The 24,634-nt window shown below is 36.1% G+C and overlaps 2 protein-coding genes across 9 annotated transcripts in view; both read left to right on the forward strand.

Annotated features, from left to right (window-relative positions):
* Window positions 1–13,075, forward strand: part of LOC128556892 (E3 ubiquitin-protein ligase SH3RF1-like) — a 50,738-nt gene extending 37,663 nt beyond the window's left edge. For 7 of the 8 annotated variants that reach the window (XM_053542781.1, XM_053542782.1, XM_053542780.1 and 4 more), the window contains 4 exons: window positions 2,518–2,630; window positions 7,219–7,345; window positions 9,861–9,980; window positions 12,852–13,075. In XM_053542781.1, the coding sequence (XP_053398756.1) occupies window positions 2,518–2,630; window positions 7,219–7,345; window positions 9,861–9,980; window positions 12,852–13,060 (569 nt within the window). In that variant the 3' untranslated portion in view covers window positions 13,061–13,075. The remainder of the gene's footprint in view (window positions 1–2,517; window positions 2,631–7,218; window positions 7,346–9,860; window positions 9,981–12,851) is intronic. The other variant, XM_053542787.1, reaches the window with a different exon arrangement.
* A 232-nt stretch (window positions 13,076–13,307) lies between these two features.
* On the forward strand, window positions 13,308–24,283 carry LOC128557259 (intersectin-2-like). The gene is made up of 5 exons (XM_053544448.1): window positions 13,308–13,531; window positions 16,308–16,548; window positions 17,085–17,172; window positions 18,279–18,457; window positions 24,260–24,283. The coding sequence occupies exons 1-5, from the start codon at window positions 13,308–13,310 to the stop codon at window positions 24,281–24,283; spliced, it is 756 nt and encodes a 251-aa protein (XP_053400423.1).
* The last annotated feature ends 351 nt before the right edge of the window (window positions 24,284–24,634 follow it).

Raw genomic sequence — 24,634 nt, forward strand, 5'->3', positions numbered from 1 at the left:
AATATCAAATTAGAAATGGGATTTGTAGCAGACTTTCGCAAATTGTTGTACCGACAATATTTAAATTTGACCCTGGAAGTTATCAAGGATGCGAAAAAAGTAAACTTTGAGGAGAGAAATATGCTAAATGTGATCCGTATGTTGCATGATATACTTTGTTTAGTTTCTCAGATGAGTGATTCCTGTATCATGACAGTTGCTCCATCTCCTAAATTGTTTGTGATCCTTAGTAGGAACTATGAATTCCCATTAATTTAATACCACTTCACAATTTATGGATCAGTTTTCTTGTTTAAATATGATATTATATGAAAATAAGTTGGTCCTTTTTAGCTCACCTGAGCAGTTAGCACTCAAGATGAGCTATTGTGATCGCTCTGTTCCTGTTGTTTGTCGTCTGCCATCAACACTCCAGGCTTCACAAGTTTGGCACAATCTTAATGAAACTTGGTCAGAATGTTACCCTCAATACAATCCGGGACATGTTTATTACTGGGCCATCTACTTTCAAAAATTAGGTCACTAGATCAAGTAATTAACACCCTGGATGCCACATTTTCTATCTCGCCTTCATAGAACTTTTTTCTGAACGTCGCTATGAAGTCTTAGTCAGGTTATAGGAGATCTTAAACTAGGTCACTTGGTCAGATAGTACAAAAACCTTGTTAACACTCTAGAGGCCACATTTTCTGCTTGATCATACTAGAATACTTGTTTGTATGTTATCTAGGACAAGTTGAAAATTTGATTATCTGAAGTCTTAAACTGGGTCACTAGGTCAAATAATAGAAAAATCCTGTTTAACACACTATAGAGGCCACATTTTCTACTTGATCATCTTTGTCTTACTAAATCTTTATCAGAATGTTTGTCTACAGCAAGTCTGAAACTGGAATATCTAGGTCAAAACCTAGGTCACTAAATCATGTCATAGACATCTACCAAGGTAACATCAGAATGCTACATTTTCTACCTGATCTTTATGATACTTGGTCAGAATGTTTGATAAACTTGTAACTTGGTGACTTGGGAAAAACTAGGTCAGTAGGTCAAATCATTGAACATTGATTGATAATCTTCTTGATTTACATAAAACATGGTGAAAATGTTTTTTCTCTGTGAAATCTTCTTTAAATATCACAGAAATACATGTTCCTTTTTGAGGACCCTACTGGTACCAAGTAAAGTTTCTTCATGTTGTTCCAGTTTGTTGAAAATTTCTCCACCACAGTGGTAGTCACTTTTTTATGCCCCCGAAGGGAGGCATATTAGTTTTCAACTGTCCGTCCGTTAGTTCGTTCGTTAGTTAGTTCGTTCGTTCGTCACAATGTTAACTTTTTGCATGAAGGCACTTTACTCGCAAACCACTGCACCCAGGACCTTCAAACTTCACACGCTGATAGTTCTTACTGAGTACACCACCCCTACTGATTTTGGGTTTACCAGGTCAAAGGTCAAGGTTACAGGGGCCAATGTTAACTTTTTAGCATGAAGGCACTTTACTCGCGAACCACTGCACCCAGGACCATCAAACTTCACATGATGATAGTACTTATTGAGTACACCACCCCTTCTGACTTTGGGGTCACCAGGTCAAAGGTCAAGGTCACAGGGGCCAACGTTAACTTTTTGCATGAAGGCACTTAACTCGCGAACCACTGCACCCAGGACCTTCAAACTTCACATTCTGATAGTACTTATTGAGTACACCACCCCTACTGACTTTGGGGTCACCAGGTCAAAGGTCAAGGTCACAGGGGCCAACTTTAACTTTTTGCATGAAGGCACTTTACTCGCGAACCACTGCACACAGGACCTTCAAACTTCACATGCTGATAGTACTTATTGAGTACACCACTCCTACTGACTTTGGGGTCACCAGGTCAAAGGTCAAGGTGACACAGGGGCCAACTTTAACTTTTTGCATGAAGGCACTTTACTCGCAAACCACTTCACCCAGGACCTTCAGACTTTACATGCTGATAGTACTTATTGAGTACACCAACCCTGCTGACTTTGGGATCACCAGGTCAAAGGTCAAGGTCACAGGGGCCAACGTTAACTTTTTGCATGAAGGCACTTTACATGCGAACCACTTCACCCAGGACCTTCAGACTTCACATGCTGATAGAACTTATTGAGTACACCACCCCTACTGACTTTGGGGTCACCAGGTCAAAGGTCAAGGTGCTGCTGGGGCATTTGTCACCATTAGTGACAGCTCTTGTTTAAATATGTGTACACTGTTTCCTGTTTGCATAGTGGATACTTTAAAAGTCTTCATGTCAGAAAAAGGCTGGCTGAAATTCAAAAATAATTTCACAGCTATTTTCCATGCTCTACACTTCCAAACTTGTTCAAATAGTCTATGAAAGTCAGGTGAAAGAACTAGGACCATCATGGCCCTCTTGTTTTGAAAATCCCTGGCTTTTTTGGATATAATGAATGTTTGAACTATATTGATAATGAGTAATACAGGTAAAGCTTTATATTATGATGGCATATTTTATTTTACAGGTGGATTGTCTGACAACATTATCTATATTGGAGTTCCACTGTGTGGATTAGGAATCCTCATATTGCTTATACTGTGTATTATCTGTATAAGGAGGAGAAAGTCAAAGGCAAAGGTAAGCTTTAAGTCTCTTGTGTGGACTTTTATCCTCGTACTGTGAATAAGGGGGCCTCTCTGGGCAAGCGGTTAGGACCCCTTGCCTCTCACAGATATGAATTCAGAATTCTTCTTGTGTGGAAGCAATCCAGCAGGCATATAGAGGCCAGCAGTTCTACCCAGGTGCCTATCTGTGCCTGAAACAATGCTGTAGGGGACCTTGGGTCTTCCTTTGCCATCACAAGCTGGAAAAGTTGAAGTTTACCTAAATTGTGTCAATGTGATGCTAAACCCAACAAAAACAAAAAAAGCATACTATGAACCTTCTGTATACAGATGGGAAAGTTGAAGGCAAGGTAAGCATTGTGCCTCTGGTATGGATGTTGAATAACACTGTTTATAAAGCCATTAATGAAGATTGGATCCTTCATGGTACGTTTTTAGCTTGACTATTTGAAGAACATGGAGAGCTATACTACTCGCCCGGCGTCGGTGTTGCTTAAAAGTTTTTATGAAATGGTAATATCTTGTATACATCAAAGGAATTAACTTCAAACTTGGAACACTTGTTTATTATTTCAGTCTCTACCTGTAGGCAAGAGTACATAACTCTGTCAAGTATTTTGGCTGAATTATGGTCCTTTTTGGACATGGAAAGTTGGTTCAGAAGTCCATGTTTTGTAAAAAGTATTTGATATATGGCTATGAAACTTTGAACACTTGTTTATAATCATGATCTCTATCTGTAAGCAAGAGTACATAACTCTGTCAAGTATTTTGGCTGAATTATGGTCCTTTTTGGACATGGAAAATTGGTTCAGAAGTCCATGTTTTGTAAAAAGTATTTGATATATGGCTATGAAACTTTGAACACTAATCTTGTTTATAATCATGATCTCTATCTGTAAGCAAGACTACATAACTCTGTCAACTGTTTTTGCTGAGTTATGGCCCTTTTTGGACTTGGAAATTAGTTAATTTTTTCATACCAGTCCCTATTTTGCCTAACATGTTTGTCATATGGCTTTGAAACTTCGACCACTTGTTTACCATCATAGTTTACTTATGTAGGCAAGACTGCATAACTAGGACAAGGAGTTTAGCTCAGTTATGGCCCTTTTTATGCCCCCGGCATCTACTGATGCTGGATGCATATAGTGATTGTCCTGTCCGTCCGTTCGTTCATTCGTCTGTCCGTACGAGGTTAACCAAATGGGACCGTTTCGTCTAGCATCAATACCCCTTACTAGAATTACTTTCTACTAATGCAGATGTAACCTGTGACCATTCCTCATCTTCAGACATCACCTGACCTCAGTTTGACCTTGATCTTGACCTCATTTTGGACTTAGGTTGCTTTATATGGGCCATCTCTTGGTTAACCAAATGGGACCGTTTCGTCTAGTATCAATACCACTTACAAGAATGAATTGATACTAATACAGATGTAACCTGTGACCATTCCTCATCTTCAGACATCACCTGACCTCAGTTTGACCTTGACCTCATTTTGGACTTAGGTTGCTTTGTATCAACAAAGATGCCACCGGGGGTATCAAGCGTTTATTGAACGCAGCTTCTTGTTTGACATAGAAATTAGTTAAGTTTTGCATACCATTCCATATTTTGTCTAAACTGTTTGATAATTGGCTTTGAAACTTTGAGCACCATCATGGTCACACATTGCCATATAGTGCAAGACTTATCCATTTCCACAAATACAGACCTGTACATTGTTTGTCTTATCTATTTTTCTTCTTTTGTTGGAAATCTCTGGTAATATTTTGACCCCATACTTCCATGCCGAGCAAGCTCTTGTTCCACTAGTAGAGGCCCCAACTCCATTTCAAAATTGTTGTAAGGGACACTGTTAGTAAATACAATTGAGATGAATGAATTTCTCTCCTTCTGGTAACTCTAAATATAAAGTTGTCCTAGCCATTTTGATTGTTCCTGACTCAGCAGTAACTGTTGTGAAATATTTGGAGACAGCGTGTCATTATTTTAGGATAATGGGATTGCTTGTGAAATGTGCAGTGTTTCTCCATACATGAAACCCCATTATCATGCATGCTGCATCCTGCACTTCATTAGGTTATTTGATTTCGATGGCTGTCTCAATGTCACGTCCTGACTGACTAAATTGCTGAAATATTTGCAGAAGAAATTTATTTTGAATGCACTTTATTGAATGGTTATCAGCAAAACTACAATTCTTGAATCATTACTATGATATTTAAAGTTTCATAAGGTTTTTAATTTTATATATAAAAAAAATTAAAAACAATCAGAATAGATGTTATGCATAATTTCATGGTTAGAGAATCACCAGTTGAGCCTATACAGTTGGAGCAATAGAGGGAGGTAATCATAAACAATGGATTCAATAATGCTTCATGCTATGTTAATCAGTTTTCAATCCTTTGTCAAATACACTGTACTTGAGAAAACGATTATCAGAAGTAGGATTTAAGAAGAAATAGACACAGTTTATGTCCATAACAAAAAATATGGCAGGCAGATTATAAACAAAGGCATTATGAGTCTTTAAAGCCCAGATTATCTGCTATTTCCTGGAATAACACTTTGTGTGTTTAATACAGTCAAACTTGCTCAGAGACCATGTTTGTTAAGAGACTACTTGCCTTAAGAGACCACTATTTTAGGTCCCATTTATGATTTTAAAGAAAAAATTGTCGTATTAATAAACCAGTTTTGTTTAGAGGCCATTTTTATTCTTAACTTTGGTGGTCTCATAATGCAAGTTGTACTGAATCTATATTTTGAGGTGGTTGGACAAGGATGTCTGCTTGATCAGAGCATTTGCTAGTCACCACTGCGAGCTTTGGATGTAGAAATCTTGTGACACAGGAAGCCATCTTGCTGGCTTGCAGAAGCTTTAATTGCTCCACTCAGGTGCCTGCCTGTGTCAAAGTGAATTTTCTTTTGTGTGTTCTCTTGAAATGGACAGTGTGCCCACTCACTTAGATGAATAGGGGGAATGCAAAACTACAGTTCAAGGGGTCTTGAATTTGATTCCCAGGTTTGTCTTATGTTCTGTATGATGATTTGATAGAAGACATTGCATCATTCCTACTCCACCTTGGATTCATGTGGAGCAGTTGGCAATACTTTTGGAGAACAGTTTAGTACTGTACAGAATACAGGAACATTAAAATATACATTTTCCTTGTGTTTCCTGTTGACAGAGAAAGTTTTAAAAAGTTGTGCTTTAAGACCAAGTAATAGCCATAAATGTTCTGCTATTTCCAGGAAATCTTAGAAGTGAAGGAAATGTCTGGGAAATATCTGGCAATTTTGGTTTATTTCAATTGAGGATCAATAGATTATTTGGCAATTTTCTTGCCCATTCCTTTGTTACATTCAGTCCATTTCTTCAGTATTCTGTGGTGTTTGCTGTTTTGAGGTGTCCTGAAGAGAGTTCATACTGTCCACCTGTATTAAGCAGCCAGGCATGGGAGTGACAGAATCTGGCTGCTGTAGTCAGGTGGCTGCTGAAGACAAGTTAAAATTAGAACAGAAAGTAGATTTGGAAGTCAGCTAACTGACTGCTTAATGCAAGTGGCTGATTAAAACAGGTGGTCACTAAGGCAGATTCAGCTTTGATTCATGAGTTATAAACAGCTAGTGAATAAGTTTTTCTGTACTTATTGGCACTCAAAAATATGCAAAATGATTGGTTTTTAGTTATCTGTGTTTTGAAGATACCTTACAAGAAATATATATATAAAAAAAAACTAACAAAGGTATGAGAGTGATAATAAAATGCCTACAGGTGACTGAAAAGCTATGTGGTTCTATCCTGTATCAGCATGAAATTGAAAGTTATCTTTAGTTAACCAGCAACAGGTTTTGGCCTGATGTTCCATGTAGATTACACAAACATTTCCTCCCAAAAGTACCCTTTAGATAAAGCTTAATTTTGTTTATAGGCTGTCTAGGGTAACCAGCTTACCAAGATTTTCTGAGGTAGATTTATCTATCAAAATATAATGATCATTTAATATCTCAATTATTAGCTATTTTCACTTAATATGTATTAATAACATTCAAGGTGTGCTAAGTGTGCAAGAAAATCTCTGAATTTAAGGCAATCACTGTGTGATAAAGAAACATTCTGTATGTTACTTCTGATTTTAGCAAGGGATTTATAAAGCTTGTAATTTGTGGTGCAAACAGTAAAGGGATTTATATTATATAGATTAGAAAGGCAAGTATGTATGTGTAACACATATGATTACAGGCAAGTGCATTTGTGACACATACTACTGTAGTCCCAGTATATATGTGTTACACATATAATTAGACAGGCAAGTGTTTTTGTTACGTATACTGTCAGGCAAGCACCTGTGTTGCATGTACTAAGTAATAAAAGGATGTGTATTTTAACATGAGAAAGGCAAGCACATTTATAGCAGATACTTTAGATGGGCAAATGCATGTGCTAACACTTACTAAATTAAAAAGACAAGTATTATATGTAACACATACTAAATTAGGCAGAAATATACATGTGTTGCACATAAAAGTTAAACAGGAAATTTTATGTTTATATGTAACCATTAGTTTGCGTTATTTGATTTCAGGGTTCTCCAGCAAAGAATCGTGTCCAGGATTTATGGGTAAACAATGCCAGACAAGATATTCCACTGACATCACCAAGTTCAGTTCCTGAACAAAATGGCGGGGAGGCAGTTCTGCCAGATGATATAGGTATATACATGTATAGACCCTGGTCATAATCATAATAATTTATGAATATGTTAATAGCCTTTTAATAAGCATTGTGTACTGTTTTCTTTCATTTTGAATCTAGGTTTCCCTTTGCATGTTCCTGTGTACTGTAAAGTCAGAACTTTTCGCAGAGGATTTATTTTCACTATAGGTTGAATTTCACCTATTGTCTATATTCATAAAAATAAGTCCATATCTGTTATTCTTGTTTAAAATGGTCGGATATGTTTCTCGATATGGCTATATAGTGTCAATATTTTCCCTTTTCACCAAATTAAGAAAAAGCTTGGTGAAAAGGTATGATTTTACAGTACTGATACTTTTATAATACTGATATTTACTTTGGTGTATTTTTTTGGCATTATGTTGCATTATGTGCATACCATATGATAAATTAACCAATTTACCTGTAGAAAATTGACTATCAAGTTTTGCTCTTTCACCTAAGAAAGGTATTTTCCTTATAAAATGTACATTAGATTAGTAATTGACTTGTCTGTATAACTAATGAGGGATTAACAAGGGTGTTAGTACATGAGAGGAATGGCTGTTCATTGCAGACTGGAATTTTAAGAAAAAAGATTGATTTGACCTATAAAAATGTAGGTACATAAAAATTTTCCCTTTTACATCAGTATGTATATATATATACTATAACAGAACTCTCATGTACCAAACTCTTATATATAGATATACACCCTCTGTTACTCAGGGACTAATATTGCTGACAAATCATTTACCCCTTATTACTGTGGATGGAATCTCGGCCTAGAATAATGGGGGGGGGGGGGGGCTGGTGGGGGCACTTATAATGATCATCCTCCACCATTTCTGGAGACAATGATATAGTGTTTCTGGTATGGTGTATCTATACATAAAAGCTTTTACTGTAATGTTGTTTACACATTAAGCTGGGTCTAAGGTTATATAACTCAGTTTGGCGAGCAGTCTAAAATCTTTAAAGTCTGATTGGTTGAATGGAGCACAAAGTCTTAAAACTGACCAATGAGAAAGCAACATTCTTAGACTGGTCGCAAAATTCAGTTTTATAACTTTTCTTATCCTCTGCACTATAGCCGATACTCTCTCAACATAGTGTAACAGAAGTATTAGAAGGGATTAAAGGTCTGACATTCTGTAATTATTTTCATTCTCATAAAATCTGCTGTTAATCAGGAGAAATGCAGCTGTATGTCCAGTATGTAGCTGATGATTCAAAACATTTGAGCTGCACCATGAGAAAACCAACATAGTGCGTTTGCGACCAGCATGGATCCAGACCAGCCTGCGCATGTACGCAGTCTGGTCAGGATCCATGCTGTTCGCTAATGGTTTCTCTAATTGCAATAGGTTTTGAAAGCAAACACCATGGATCCTGACCAGACTGCACGAATGTGCAGGCTGGTCTGGATCCATGCTGGTCGCAAATGCACTATGTTGGTTTTCTCAGGGCGCAGCTCAAATTTTGTTTCAAGTACCCTTGTTTTGAAAATAGGAGTAAATAGAGAGACACTGCAAAAACAGCATATGTTTTGAAGTACAAGACAAATGCTGAGTAATATTCTTCCAGCTGTGATATAAATTATTACATGTGCACGTTTTGGAAACTGAATCATAAAACTGGGACGATGCATGTTGTAACGGTACAAAAGTACAAACGTAAATATACATGCTTAGTGTTTGATTAATTTTCTGGACTGTACAGGATTTGTGCATCATGACGTAAGCCTTTTGGTGTTGTTTCTTTCTTGCATGTTTTATGTATTTTGTAACTTTGTCAGGAGATAAATGGCATTGAGATAAGATTTTCTTTTCAAACTATAACAACATTTTCTTTTGTATGCATTCACCTTGATGTATTTTGAAAAGAGTGGTATGCTAAGAACAAAATGGTAACAACAAATGTATTGCGTATTACAGAGCATTTTTTTGTGATACTAGATAATGAGAGTAAAGGAACACACTTAAAATATAATTTAAGATACAGTTGAATATCGTTAGCTGGATACTCCAGTTAGCACGATGTGTTTTACATCTTTGATTAGTCGAAATTTAACCTAGCATTATAATGCCTGGTAGCCATTATATGGGTAGGATAAGTCCTTCCAGGAATATATTACATTTCTTATAAGTTGTATTATGTGTTAAACAGTTAGCGCTACTGTCTTTATTAAGGTAAATCTTGACAATAGATAGGTTTTGATGTCAAATAATTCAAATTAATAACATAAAATAAGCTGCAATATAAGAAAAGCGCAACAGAGCAAGCTGGGCAATTTTGATAGTAACTTTTTATTGTACTAATTAGTTATTTTCAATCTACACAGAACCTAGGGTTATGAAAGTAATAAGAAAAAAATATTACTGCTTTTCAATTTAAATTTTTTATCCAATGCCATTTGCCTTTAATGCACCTTATTTCTTTTATACTTCCTTTTAGTTATCCCTGTAGTTAGTATTTTTTGCATGTGTCTTTTTTGTTCATATTGTGTAGCAAAATGGCAGAGAGGGGAGACAATCACTGGTGTAAGGAAAAGAAAAGGTAAAAAGAAAGACAAGAATAAGGAGGTAAATGACGACCAGAAAAGTGCTGGTTTATCCGATACTGACAAAGGTAATATAACTGGGGCCATATTCACCTCATGTTAAGTCTGAGACTTTAACTTTGGGTTTAAGAACACAAAATATTCAATCTTCTATTATATTCATTATGCGCCCCTTTGTAGAAAGAAAGGTGATGTCTGTCGGTTGGTCAGTCCTTAGACCAGTCAGTTTTTCGGATGATAACTCAAAAACTTTTGGGCCTAATAGGGAGGTTGGTCATGACCAGCAGATGACCCCAATCGATTTTGAAATCAGCAGGTCAAAGGTCAAGGTCACAATGACCTGGAACAGTTAAACGGTTTCCATACCATAACTTGAGAATGCTTGGGCCTAGGATCACGAAACTTAATAGGAGGTTGATTATGACCAGCAGATGACCCCTATTGATTTTTAGGTCAGTAGGTCAAAGGTCAAGGTCACATTGACCCAGAACAGTACAAATAACTAGAGAATGCTTTGGTCTAAGATCCTATTTGAACCAGAGGTCACTTATGACTGGTAAATGACCCATGATTATTGAATTGAGGTCAGTACATCAAATGTCCAGTGTACAGTGACCAAATCATTTCTGTTCCTTGTGCAGTTACTGAATGCATCAAGGGGGAGGGGGGCATTTAGTGTTCTACAAGCTCTTGTACCAGTGGAATTTTTAATAGATGTATATAGCTGTGGAAGACACAGACATTATATAAAGTTTCATTACATTCTGTGTTTGTATAATAATGAAAAGAAAAAAAAGGAAATGTAGAGTTTCTAAATCTCTTAGTGTAAAATTTAGACTTGGTTTTCAGTTCAAATGACTAACACATGTTTTTGTTCTGGAACATATCTTGATGTCAGAAAATTGGCATGAATGGGCCATCTACAACTGCAGAGAACTCAACAAAATGTCAGCAATATAAATTGACAACAAACGAAGTTAAGGCACATTGAATATTTGGTGTTCCTAAATCCACACTTAAAATTTCAGACTAAACATTTCGATGAATTGTAAATTAACAGCACACTTCATGCAGAAATGCTTTGGATTGTTTAAGGCATACTGTACAATTTTCCAAATAGAATAGAAAAGTTCAGTTTCATGTACATGTCATTTTTCTGGAATTCTTCAGAGAAAGCTCAGCACCAATAAAGTTTATATAGCAGGTCTAGCAGCAAAGGCTTCACTGAATATTTCTACACTTGAGTGAAGTTTTCAACCTTGAATTTGTGGAACAGAAAGATGGAAATGCTGTTCTTCTCTAATTCTTAGATATCTGTGTTCTCAAATGATATATGCCTGGGTCTGAATTTATAAAACTTTAGTTAGGAGACCAGTTCTGGGGTGCTATCTTGCCATTGGTTGATTTTAAGACTGAGCTAAAAACCAGTAGGATGGTAGAGAATGAGACAGATTTCCAGTCTCTGTTTTATAACATTTTCAGAGTTCAGACTCTCAGAATTATTTAAGCTTTAAAAAGGTTTTTTTTTCTTGCAGATTTGAACTAAACCTTTGAATGCATTTTTACCTGTTTCAAAATCATTGATGAAAACTTTATCAAACAATAAACAGAAGAAGCACAAACTTATTTTCAGGAGATATTTGGATAGAATAAGTACTTCTCATTCTTCTCAGAAAATATTGCTTTATCTTTGAGATATTGCATGGGAATATCAGAAATAGCATGTGACTGCATGATGAAACAACTTAAAGCATCTGTTATGAAGTATGCTTGTATGAGGAATGCATGTTTATTGGGGCAATTTTAAAAATGGAATGTCTAGCGCATGATGTTGATTTTAACATTGAATTAGTTATATGTGAAATAGCACACGGAAAAAAGGCATTTGTGGTTTTAAGGTTAAATTTAATGTTAACATGTATATATAAACGTGAGCCCATCTCTAGATACTTTTAGGAATGATTCATGTGGTCTAATCAGACATTGAGATTTTACAGACTGATAAGAATAATTATATTAAGAAACATTGCCTTAAAGTAACAAACATGCTAACACGGTGTGTGACTGCGCTTGTATTGCCAATGGACATTGTTCACTGATATCTTGACTAAGACCACTTTGTTCATTGTCCTTACATTTTGCTCACAGATGTCCTTGTCTTCTATGGTTTGATATGGAGGATTGACGCAACCATGAAATTCACAAAAATTATTCCAGTGATTACACAGTATAAATTTGAGACATGCTTGGTAGGGCAGTGTATGAGAGTATGCATAGCAAGATTGGAAAATTGTCCATCAAGATAGAGTTGAAACAGTTTTGCGTGCAGCTTTTGTTATACTTCCTTGCTATGTAGAAAAGTTTTAAAGCAAGGCGGTAGAATGTCTGCCTTATGTGTGAGGCTGGTACCTAGGAGCTTAAGTATTTTCAGTCTTGTTACACATACAATGATATATTTAATTTTACTGGAGCACTTTATGAGATCAGTTACTGTGGTTGTTCATTGGAGCACCTTATTCACATCAGTGTTTGCATTTCTCCATTCCTTTGCATATGATGTCTGTGATATTTTGTTTCACATTTTCACTCCAAACATTTCAGTTTGCAACTTCGAAGGTCAAACTGTGATAAGTTTATAAACATACAAGATTCTTTACTCACAGAACCTTTACATTGAGAACACATGTTAAACACTTTAGATGAGACACATAATGTCGGAAAGAAAAGTTTATCCAGTTGCTAAATTCATCATGCTGATTATTTTTTTGGTATTTATTTGATAAATATCTTATTTATAAATGTGGGATAAACAGGTAATTGTGCGCCTTAGGAAAATTTGTATAATATAATTTCAGTTTATTTTGTAATCCTGACTAAATTTTACTGGAAAAATTACAAAAAAAGAGAGAAAAATACAGTGAAGATGTTGTTAAATTCAGGGTGTACGACGTATGAGGCAGTGTTTGATTACAAAGGAGAACTGAGTACCCATTTACAGCTGAAACAGGGTGACCTAGTGCGAGTACACCGGAAGGAGGCTGCTGGTTGGTGGAGAGGAACTGTAGGGGACCAGACTGGCTGGTTCCCTAGCAACTATGTACAGGCTGCACCGCCAGGTAAAATACTCTTGCTTTATCATTTTATATGATTTTTAGAGAAATTCATAACAAACTTGTTTGTAACTTGAACATACAGAAGAGCTACTCTTACCAATGCAGCAATTAAATATGATGAATATTTAGAATTTGCATTGGGTTTTGGACTAGAAAAGTTTTAGAATGGCAAACATTATTTTATTAAACAAAAAGAAAACAAATGTCAGGTCTGTTAGAATATACAGGAATAAAGGAGTCTGAGCTGTGTTTAATGTATGTCAGTTGTGTTAACAACACATGATGGTTGCTTCCTGGATTTCTGAAAAGAACACATACAATAGTAAGGATTTGGAGACTGCAGTCATGTTTGGCTCTCTCTGGGATTCATACCAGCTACCTCACAAGTCTGAAGCTTTCCATGCCCCACTGTGTCTTCTGCTGAGAGATTCCACTGTGTATCACATTGCAGAATTTCCTTCAATCTTCTTTATACTGGAAATACTCCAAAAGTTGTTTGATAGGCAGTAAACTGTTTGTGTATTTCTATTGATACTCAATACAAGTGAACAAAAAGTTAAATGCATCATGGTTTGATTGACATGTTATAAAATGCAGACAAAATTTGTGTTGGAATTATTGTTCACAGTTTCCACAAGGAGACCATCATCATTAAATTACACTTAAGTGTGACGATTTGATGAAAGACATTGTGTCTGATATCATTTGTCCTCAACCTCTGATTCCAGCGGGGGAAAAAGTTGGCAGTTACTTGCGGAGAACAAGTTTGTACTGGTACAGAATCAAGGAACACTGGTTAGGTTAACTGCCCGCTGTTGCATAACTGAAATACTGTTGAAAAATGGCTTTAAACACAAAACAAACAAATGCTTACTGATGGCATTGACTTAGATAACTTTGTTCATTGTGCATAGACGTTGCTTACTGATGTCCTATGTTTATTGTCCAAAGATAATGCTTACCAGTGTGTCAACAAGTCAGAATTTTCTGCGTTTTTGACACACTCAAAAGCCTGGCCCCAAAATAGAAACAACACAGTGCATTTTTATGACCCCAAAACTGAAGAGCCAAAATCGCCACTTTCCTAATTGTCACCTCGGGGCGAGACCCCAATTGCCGAGTTTTCAGATTACTTAAAGTTGTCAATAAATTTGGCATAATTTAGCATGTTTGTTAGCTCGGTGTCAATAATTTAACTGTTAACACTCCACAGGTCACAATTTTAGCCAAATTTTATTGAAACAATCTTAGTGAAGCTTGATCAGAATGTTGCCTTCAATAAAATCTGGTATGATTTGTTAGGTCCTTGGTGTGAAAACTAGGCCCGTTAATAGAAACGTTACACCTAGGCCCATTTTCCTTCTAAATCTTTATGAAACTTGTCGAATGTCAGTTTCAAATTGAATCTAGGTCAATTTTGAAACTGGTTACCTAGTTTTAAACTAGGACACTAGGTCAAATCATAGAAAAAGCTTGTTAGCACTCTATTCAAACTGGGTTACCTGAGGTTTTAAACTAGGACACTAGGTCAAATCATAGAAAACCTTGTTAGCACCTCTATCAAACTGGTAACCTGAGGTTTTAAACTAGGACACTAGTCAAATCATAAAAAAGGGCTTTTTTAGCCCCTATTCAACTGGTTACCTGGGGTTTTTAAAAACTAGACACTAGTCAAATCATAAAAAAAGCTTGTTGAAACCTATCAAACTGGGTTCCCTTTGAGTTTTAAACTAGACTCAGGTCAAATCATAGAAAAGTTTTGTTACACTCTAAAGAAAACATTTGTATCGTTATCATAAATCATGTATGTCTCCATGAATTATAGAGTGATTGGGATACCTGAGGTCAAAAACTAGGTCACTGGGTGAAATTATAGAAAAACTTTGTTAACACTCTAGAGGCCACATTTTTTACTTTGTCTTTACAAAACTTTGTCAGAATATGTCTCTAGGAACTGAAGTTTAATACCTGAGGTCAACTCGATCACCAGGTCAGATCATAGGAAAACCTTGTTAACACTGAAAAGGCCACATTACCTACTTGATATTCTTAAACTTTGTCAGAATGTTTGTCTTTATGGAAGGTTTTGTCCAAAATGGGGTATCTGAGGTCTAAAACTTGGTTAATAGGTCAAATAGAAAAACACTGTTTACAATCTGGAGGTCCAATTTCCTTTTTGATCATCATAAACTAGGTCAGCTTTGAAACTGGATTATGCAAGTGAAAAACTATGTCAAATCATAGGAAGATCTAGTTAACACTAAAAGGCCACATTTTTATCTTATCTTGATCAGAATGTTTGTTGTTTTAAAATGTAGGAAAAATTTGTAACTTGGTTGCTTAGGTGAAAAACTAGGTCACAAGGTTAAATCATTTTAAAAAGACTTGGTTAATGGCCTGCCAGATTTACATAAAAATAGAATGTTTGTATGAATTCTATTTTAAATGATATCACAGAAATATTCCTTCATTGACACTTCACCAAGTTTGTTAAAATTATTCCAGTTGTGGAAAGCAGGCCTTCAGAAAGGGATAGTCACTTTCATACATGATACCATTTACCAATAAAATATATTTTGATACTTTAAAAAATCTTCTTGTCACAAAACACTGACCGAATTTCAAAAAAACTCTCATATCCTTCAGACTGTCTACCAATTGTTTCAGCAATCGGGAAAACTCAATGACGATTAGGCCATCAATGCTTCTTCCTTGTAGTGTTCAGAGGGGAAAGGAAAATCCCTTCTTTACTATAAGGATATGAAATATAATGTCATGTGGGCTTCCTTGTCTCCATGTCATTTTCTTCACAAAGCTTTTCCAATTCCAGTTCATGCAGTATCTATGCACTTTCCTGCTTCACCGTTCATTTAAAATACTAAAATCGAAAATTTACCAAAACAGTTGAATGAAGTCTTGCCATGGAAATGACAAAAAATATCCAAATGCACATAAGTGGGTTTTCTGCTAGAATGAGTCCGAGTCATCCCATGTTATCTGTGTTATGGCCATATACATAATAACAAAATGTACATTTGCCTATTGCATTAATTTCTGTAAGTCCATTCATTTTCATGAGTATTGAATTTCGTGGTTTTTTTTTTGTCAAAATGTCTAGTGGGGATATGAATTTGTTGATTTTAATTTTGAAGATCACATTTTGGTCGTTTGTAGGAATTCAACATGCATAAGATATATGCTATTTTGTTGGGATTTAGTTCATGGATTGACTCGAACACAATATCCACAGAATCAATGATTTTGCAGTTTTATTTGTTTAAGATATACTGTGATTTTCAAGACATTTCCCAAAACTGAAAATGAGATTGAGATGCATGATGACTCCCATGTGACTTCCTTCATGGTGAAGAAGTCAGAAGAACCCAATCAAAGACAATCTTACATTGTAAATGAACCCAATCACAGACAATCTTACATTGTAAATGAACCCAATCACAGAAAATCTACCCCAACTGAAAAAGAAATAGAAGCTGAACCTATTTACTGCAAAATACAACCAAAGGTATTATTTAAACTTCATTTAAACTTCAAAAGGGTTAGAATTTATTCAAATTAATTTCCTAAATAGGTGAGTTTCGAGAAAGTATGCTCTTGTGTAATAAAATAGGATAATTATGAAATTGTTACAATTTTTTCAGATAAAGAAACAGAGCAGGAAGTTAAAGGTGTGATGACATTGCAGATTCTTGTAAATTGTGAGAGTGAAATTATCATTATAAATTCTAACATGGTTTAAAGAGTTACGATGTATAATGTTTTGTAGGGGCGTTTTTAAAGACGTCATTGTAAATATGCAGTGCTTGCAAAGGAATTCTTACAGAATGGAATGATTGAGGACACTGTGTGAAAATTATTGAAGAAGTAACATCCTGTTTTTATGAAAATGATGTTATTAATGTTGTTTTCTTAAGTGCAGTTAGCAGGGAGTTAAGAGATCTCATTTCCTTTGAAAATGGTAACACCTTTTCATGTGTTAAATTCTCCACTCAAGCTTTTAATTGCGACTAATTGTGCAGAATTTGATACACTTTGTTTTAGGATAAGAGGAAATCTGGAACAGACAGGAGTAACAGCACAACACCTACAAAATCAGAGGTTCTCTCCCCTCTTAAAGATACTTCAGCAGGTAATTTGCTTACGTAATTTAAAGAATTTCCTTACCTATAGTACTGCCCCTTTGTTTTTATGCCACTGGGCATATAGTGATTGAACTGTCCGTCAGTTTGTCCATCCGTTCATACAAACCAGATTTTATCGTTTTGCCTACAGCGTACATTAATGGCTTGATTTTGTTCATACTCGCATTCAACACTTCTTATGGCAAGACATACAAACTGACCTATGTACAAATGATCTTGACTTTCTTATGATCTTCACCTTCAAACTTAAAACCTTAGTAAAGATCATTTTTGGTCCTAGAGCCCATATGAATTATCCAATTTAGTTCATACTCACACTCGGTAAACCTTGTGGGAAGACCTTCAAACTGACCTATATAATTATATAGATGACATTGGCCGTCATATGATCTTCACCTTCTCTTCGAAAAATGCTATCTTTGGTCATTCACCCAGGGGCATGATTTTGCATTTCAAAAACACAATTGCGTGTTCACATTAGCTGGTTTACAATCATTTTTTGCTGCTTTAATTTAACAACAAAAGATTTCCTCATATTACGAAGTACACAAAATATGTCGGTTTTGCAGTGGATCAGGTTTTGTAGAGTAAATACAGTTTTGCATTTTAGTTATCTCTTGTTTTTGAAAATAAACATTACATCAACATAATATGAAAAAGCTGTTACAATTTTCATTCACATATTTAGTAAGACATGAAAAATGTACTCATATGAGCCATGCCATGGGAAAACCAACATAGTGGGTATGCGACCAGCATGGATCCAACCACCTGCGCATCCCCCAGTCCTGGTCAGTCCATGCGTTCTAACAGTTTCTCCAAATTTCCAATAGCCTTAAAAAGCAACCATGGACCTGACCAACTGCGGGGATGCCAGGCTGTCTGGATCCATCCTGTCGCACGACCCATAGTTGGTTTTCCATGCCACGGCTCAATTATTTTCATGATCCATTTTGGGGTGTTGTTTCTTTGCTGTAAAAACCCCTTTGGTTTGCAAGTTTATGAAGAAAAAGTTGGTTTAAGAGACATTTTTACATCTATACATTACATAATGTTAGAAGCTTTCAGAATAATTGATTTCTATGTATTTCAGACACGGATACACACTATGTTGCCTTGTATCCATTTGTTGCTCGTGTAGACACAGAACTCACTATAAACAAAGGGGACATAATTCTGTGTAAGGAATGTACTGATAAAAAAGGCTGGATGAGAGGGATTAATGACAGCACAAAATATGAAGGATGGGTCCCAGCTACATACGTTCAGAAGGTATTGTAAGAAGTTGATTAAATAATGTCTTCAAATCATTTCATTTCATAAAGTTCCATGGCTTTTCCAAAAGTGCTTTTTTGGGGGGATATGAATTGTGGATTAAAATAATGGAAATGTATCTGTGGTTATGCCCCAAAGGAGGGCATAATTTTTTGAACTGTCTGTCTGTCGGTCTGTCAGCTGTCCGCAATTTCGGTCTGTCCATATTTTTTGTCATTGGATGATTTTCAAAATTTGGGCATGATTGTACAACAGTAAGACACTGTCCCCCACAAGACCCGGTCCATAGCTCAAGGTAAAGGGTTCACACTTAGACTTTTAAGGTCTTTTTCATGATAGTGCATTCTGTCCGTCCAATCTTTGTCATCCGAGGGATTTTCAAATACTTGCATGAGTGTTACCACAGTAAGACGACGTGTCGCGCGCAAACCCAGGTCCGGAGCTCAAGGTAAAGTCACACTTAGACTTAAAGGTCTTTTCATGATAGTCATCGTGTCCGGTCCAAAATTTTTTGTCATCGAGGGGATTTTTCAAATAACTTGGCATAAAGTGGTACACAGTAAGACGACGTGCCGTGCAAGACCCAGGTCCTACTAAAAGGGTCAGACACACTTGAACGTTAAAGTCATATTTTCATGATAGTGAAATTGATGGGCGTGTCCGTCCATATCTTGTCATTCATGCATGGGATTTTAAAATTATTGGGCATAATGTGTACCACAGTAAGACGACTTTTTTTCCGGCGCAATGACCCCGGGTCCATAGCTAAAAGGGTCCTAAACTCTACATGGGCATAACATTCATTCAAAGTGCCATCGGGGCATTTTTCCCATCCTATGGAGACAGCTCTTTTTTTTTTCTTTTTAATTAATCCCCCCACCAAAGGCAAGGGGATATTAGAAATGCTCTCCGTCCATGCTGGTGCTTTCCGTCCGCAACGTATTTGGTCCGGAGCTAACTCCAAAAGTACTGAGGGATTTTCTTCAAACTTCATACACTGATAGAACCCATTGGAGGAATTTGCCATTTGCAAAACAATAACTCTACTGCCTATTTTTTGAGTTATCCCCTTTAATAGCTACCTGACAATGCTCAGGGATTTTTCTGATCGCTCAATTCCGCGTCCGTCGTCCTTTCGTCTGTCGTCGCCCGCTGTCTCCGTCTCTGTCAACATTAGTTTGTGTTGGGGATAGAGGCTGTTTTTTATTAATTTTCATGGAATATTGGTCAATGATAACCTTGATGAATCTAGGCCAGTTCGAAAGGGGTCATCTCGGGCCCAAAACTAGTCCTAGGTCAAATCAAAGAAAACCTTGTGTAGCGATAGAGCTGTATTTTTCATTTAATCTTCATGAATATTGGCCCGAAGATAACCTTGATGAAATTAAGCTGAGTTCGAAAATGGGTCATCTCGGTTAAAAAAAAACTAGGTCACTAGGTCAAATCAAAGAAAAACCTTGTGTATGCGATAGAGGTGGTATTTTTCAATTAATCTTCAAATATTGGGTCAGAATGAAAACCCTTGATGAAATCTAGGCCAGTTCGAAAATGGGTCATCTCGGGTCAAAACTAGTAAACTAGTCAAATCAAAAAAAACCTTGTGTATGCGATAGAGGGCTGTATTTTTCAATTTTCTTCATGATATTGGTCAAAGGATAACCTTGATGAAATCGGGCCCGAGTTCGAAAATGGGTAAATTGGGGTCAAAAACTAGTCCTGGGTCAAATCAAGAAAAACCTTGTGTAGCGATAGAGGCTGTATTTTTTCATTTAATCTCATGAATATTGGCAGAATGAAAACCTTGATGAAATCTAAGCTGAGTTTCGAAAATGGGTCATCTCGGTCAAAAACTAGTCAAAAAGGTCAAATCAAAAGAAAACCTTGTGTACATAGAGGTTTTTCAATAATCTTCATGAATATTGGTCAGAATGAAACCTTGATAAATCTAGGCCGAGTTCGAAATGGGTTATCTGGGGTCAAAAACTAGTCACTAGGCAAATAAAGAAAAACCTTGTTATGCGTAGAGGCTGTATTTTTAAAAATTTTTTTTCATGAATTTTGGTCAGAATGATAACCTTGATAAAATCTAGGCCGAGTTCGAAAATGGGTCATCTCGACAAAACTAGGTCACTAGGTCAAATTAAAAAAAAACCCCTGTGTATGCGATAGAGGCGTTTTTTTTTCAATTGACTTCATGAATTTTGGTCAGAATGATTGCCTTGATGAAATCTAGGCCGAGTTCGAAAAGGGGTCATCTGGGTCAAAAACTAGGTCACTAGTCAATCAAAGAAAAAACCTGTGTATGCATAGAGGGGGTATTTTTAAATTGATCTTCATGAATTTTGGTCAGAATGATTATTTGAAAAAATCAAGGGCCGAGTTCGAAAATGGGTCATCTGGGTTCAAAAACTAGGTCACTAGGTCATATCACGTAAAAACCTTGTGTATGCGATAGAGGCTGTATTTTTAAATTTTGATCTTCATGAATTTTGGGGTCAGATGATTGCCTTGATGAAATTTAGACCAAGTTCGAAAAGGGGTCATCTCGGTCAAAAACTAGGCCCAACTAGGTAAAATTTCAAAGAAAACCTTGTGTATGCAATAGGGCTGTTTTTTTTCCCAACTGATCTTCATGAAAATTTAGCCAGAATGATTACCTTGATAAAATCTAGGCTGATTTCGAAAATGGGTCATCTGGATCAAAAACTAGTATTTAGGTCAATCGAAGAAAACATTGTGTTGCAATAGAGATATTTTAAATTGATCTTCATGAAATTTGGTCAAAGTGATTGCCTTGATGAAAACTAGGTCGTTTTGAAATAGGTTAATCTGAGTCAAAAACTGGGTTTCCCTAGTAAAATTTAAAGAAAATCTTGTTTGAGATAGAGACTTTTTTTTCATTTGATATTTATGAATTTGGTCAGTTGATTGCCTAATGAAATCTAGGTCAAATTTTTTGAATATGGTCATCTGAGTCAAAACTAGGTCACTTGGCAAATCAAAGAAAAAACTTCGTATGTGATAAGGCTGGTTTTTTCAGTTAAATCTTCATGAATTTTGGTCAGAATGATTGCCTTGAAAATCTAGTCGATTTTTGAACAAGGGTCACTAGGGTCAAACTAGGTTCATATAAAGAAAATGCTTTTTTATCGCAAGGGGACCAATTTTTGGTCCAACTTAATGAAATTGTCAAAAATATTTGTTTCCATGAATCACTAGACAAACATGTTTTAACACTGTTAGGAGTTTTCTTAGGTGAGCACCAAAGGGCATCTTGCCCTCTTGTCATATTTTTTTAAAAATTTGTCCGAGCAAAAACTCCAAAAGTACTGGGGGGATTTTTCTTCAAAACTTCTAACACTGATAGAACACTTGGAAGGAATCGCATCAAGAACAATAACTCTGCCTTGCCTATTTTTTTAGTTATTCCCCTTTATCATATTTCTAAAACTTTTTGTCCGATCAAACCCTAAAAGAAACGGGAGGGATTTTCCCTTCAAACTTCATACACTGATAGAACACATTGGAGGAAGTGCAGGTGAAAGAACATAACTCTACCTTGCCATTTTTTGATTTATTTCCTTTAATAAATTTTTTTTAAAACTTTTTTGTCCGAACATAACCCTAAAAGTACGGGAGGGATTTTCTTCAACTTCATACACTGATTAGAACCATTGGAAGAATCAGTGTGAAAGAACAATAAACCAACCCTATTTTTGATTTATTCCCTTTATCATTTTTCTAAACATTTTGTCCGGACATAACCCAAAGTCTTGGGGGATTTTCTTCAACTTCATACACCTGTAAACACTTTGGGAAAGGGAATTTGCAGCGTGAAAGAACAATAACCTGCTGCCTATTTTTTGATTTATTCCCCCTTACAGTTTTTTTAAAAACATTTTGTCCCAAGCATAAACCCTAAAAGTACGGGAGGGATTTTTTCAACCTTCATCACTGATAGAAACATTGGAGAAGTGCAGTGGGGCAAAAAACATTAACTCTACAGCCTATTTTTGAGTTATCCCCTTTAATCATATTTCTTAGAACAATCTGCCGGAGCTTTCCCTTTCATGCATGAGGTTTTTGATATATCTTGGCACAAATGTTTCCACCACAGGGGGAGTGTCAGTGCGCAAGAACCAGGTCCTAGGTCTAAGGTCAAGTCACACTTAGAGTCAAAGGATACAAGAATGAAACCTGTCCGGACATTTCTTCTTCATGCAATAGAGGGATTTTGATATAACTTGGCAAATTTAATTATAACACCATCATGAGAAAAGTGTCCATGCGCAGTTCCTTCTTAAATTACTTCCCTTTTTGTTACTATAAATGCTTTTATGTAACTTTTTCATTACTTGTCGAGGGAAAATCAAGACCACTTTCATGTAGTACAACAGCAGCTAAATCCAATTTTGAGGTGTATTTGACCAATTTCTACCTGATAAAGATTTGTGTGGGCTTGCCCTTTTTTTTGGGTGGGTTTTTTTAAGATTAACTTTAAACCCTTGATGCAGACCACAACTAAAAGGTTCCCTTTAAAAACTTTCCCCAAAATTAATACTTTTCAGACACAACTTGCCAGGAACTTTAGCCTTCAGTTATAATATGCCCGGCGGGGGATTACCATTGAACATGCTCTTGTTTTCTTTTTAGCTCGCCTGTTTCTAGTGACAAGTTGAGCTTTTGTGATCGCCTTCATCTGTCGTCAGTCCGTCCACAATTTCTTGTTAACATGATAGAGACCAATCGATTTTAATAAAACTTGTACACAACTTGTATTGGCATAATATCGCAGTTCCTTTTGAAAACTGGCAAGATCCTGTCATGGGTTCCAGAGTTAAGGCCCCTTAAAAAGCCAAAATTTGCTATTTTGGCTTGAGAACACGATAGAGACCACATTTTGCAATCCATTTTAATCAAACTTGACATAATATCTCGTGCGTTAGATCCCATCATGAGTTCCAGAGTTATGACCCCTTTAAAAGAATTTGCTATTTTGGCTTTTGCAGCCATATAGAGACTTCATTTTAAGTTTGATTTGATACAAACTTGCAAATTATTTTTAACAACTATTCAATAGATCTTGGATTTCTATGATGAATCCGTCAAATCCAGTTATAGGTTCCAGAATTACGGCCCCTGATTGACCCCTGAAAGAGCCAAAGTTTAAATTTTTACTTTGTAAGCAAGATAGAAGTGACATTTTACATTTGATTTTAACCACACTTACCCCAACTTAAGTAAAGGGGGTCAAAAACTAGGTCACCCCAAAACAAATCAAAGGAAAGCTTGTTACAATCTTTGGCCCCATTATACCCTATCTTCATGAAACTTGTCAGCAAGTTTATCTTGATGATTTTTTTAAGCCAAGTTTCGAAACTGGTCATGTAGGGGTTTAAAACTAGGTCATCTGCTCAAATCAGAGGAAAAGCTTGTTAACACTCTCTTGGCCATATTTATGACCCTATCTTTATTAAACTTTGTAAGAATGTTTTCTTGATGATTCCTAGACTAAGTTTTGAAATTTGGTCTGTGGGTCAAAAACTAGGTCAAACCCCTTTAATTCAAAGGAAAAGCCTGTTAACACTGTAGAGCCACATTTATGACCCTATCTTTAATGAAACATGTCAGAATGTTTTTCTTGAAGATGTCAAATTTAACGGAGCAATATAGGGTCATATGACCCTCTGTTTTGATTAATTTTCCCACAAAATATTTTACACGATTCCCTTATTTTAATAAACAGGGTGTTTCCTGCTCATGGCTGTATCATACTTAATTACTTGTTATGATTTTAAGGTTGAGAAAGTGGAGGCCTCTTAGGGCCTTGATCCGCAAGCACAAACAACTAGAGGTAACACAAACATGGATGAACACAGGATCTTGTTGTATTGTACACAACTGTAAAAACAAATTTTCTGCTGAAAAGCTGAGACCTTGAATTGATACTGGTGATCACATCACAGTGTCCAGTAAAATAATTTTGTACTGGTGATACAATGTTTTAGTCAAACAGTTTTTACTGACTACTTTATCTCCCACAGTTTCCATCAAACAGTTTTTGTAATGATCTCACCACAGTTTCTGGGTAATACTTTATACGGTGATGACATTAACAGTTTTTTGTGAACATTATGTACGTGATGTCACCAAGTGTTCCAGTAAAATTTGTTT

The sequence above is a fragment of the Mercenaria mercenaria genome, chromosome 5, assembly GCF_021730395.1.
Source record: "Mercenaria mercenaria strain notata chromosome 5, MADL_Memer_1, whole genome shotgun sequence".
NCBI lineage: Eukaryota > Metazoa > Mollusca > Bivalvia > Venerida > Veneridae > Mercenaria > Mercenaria mercenaria.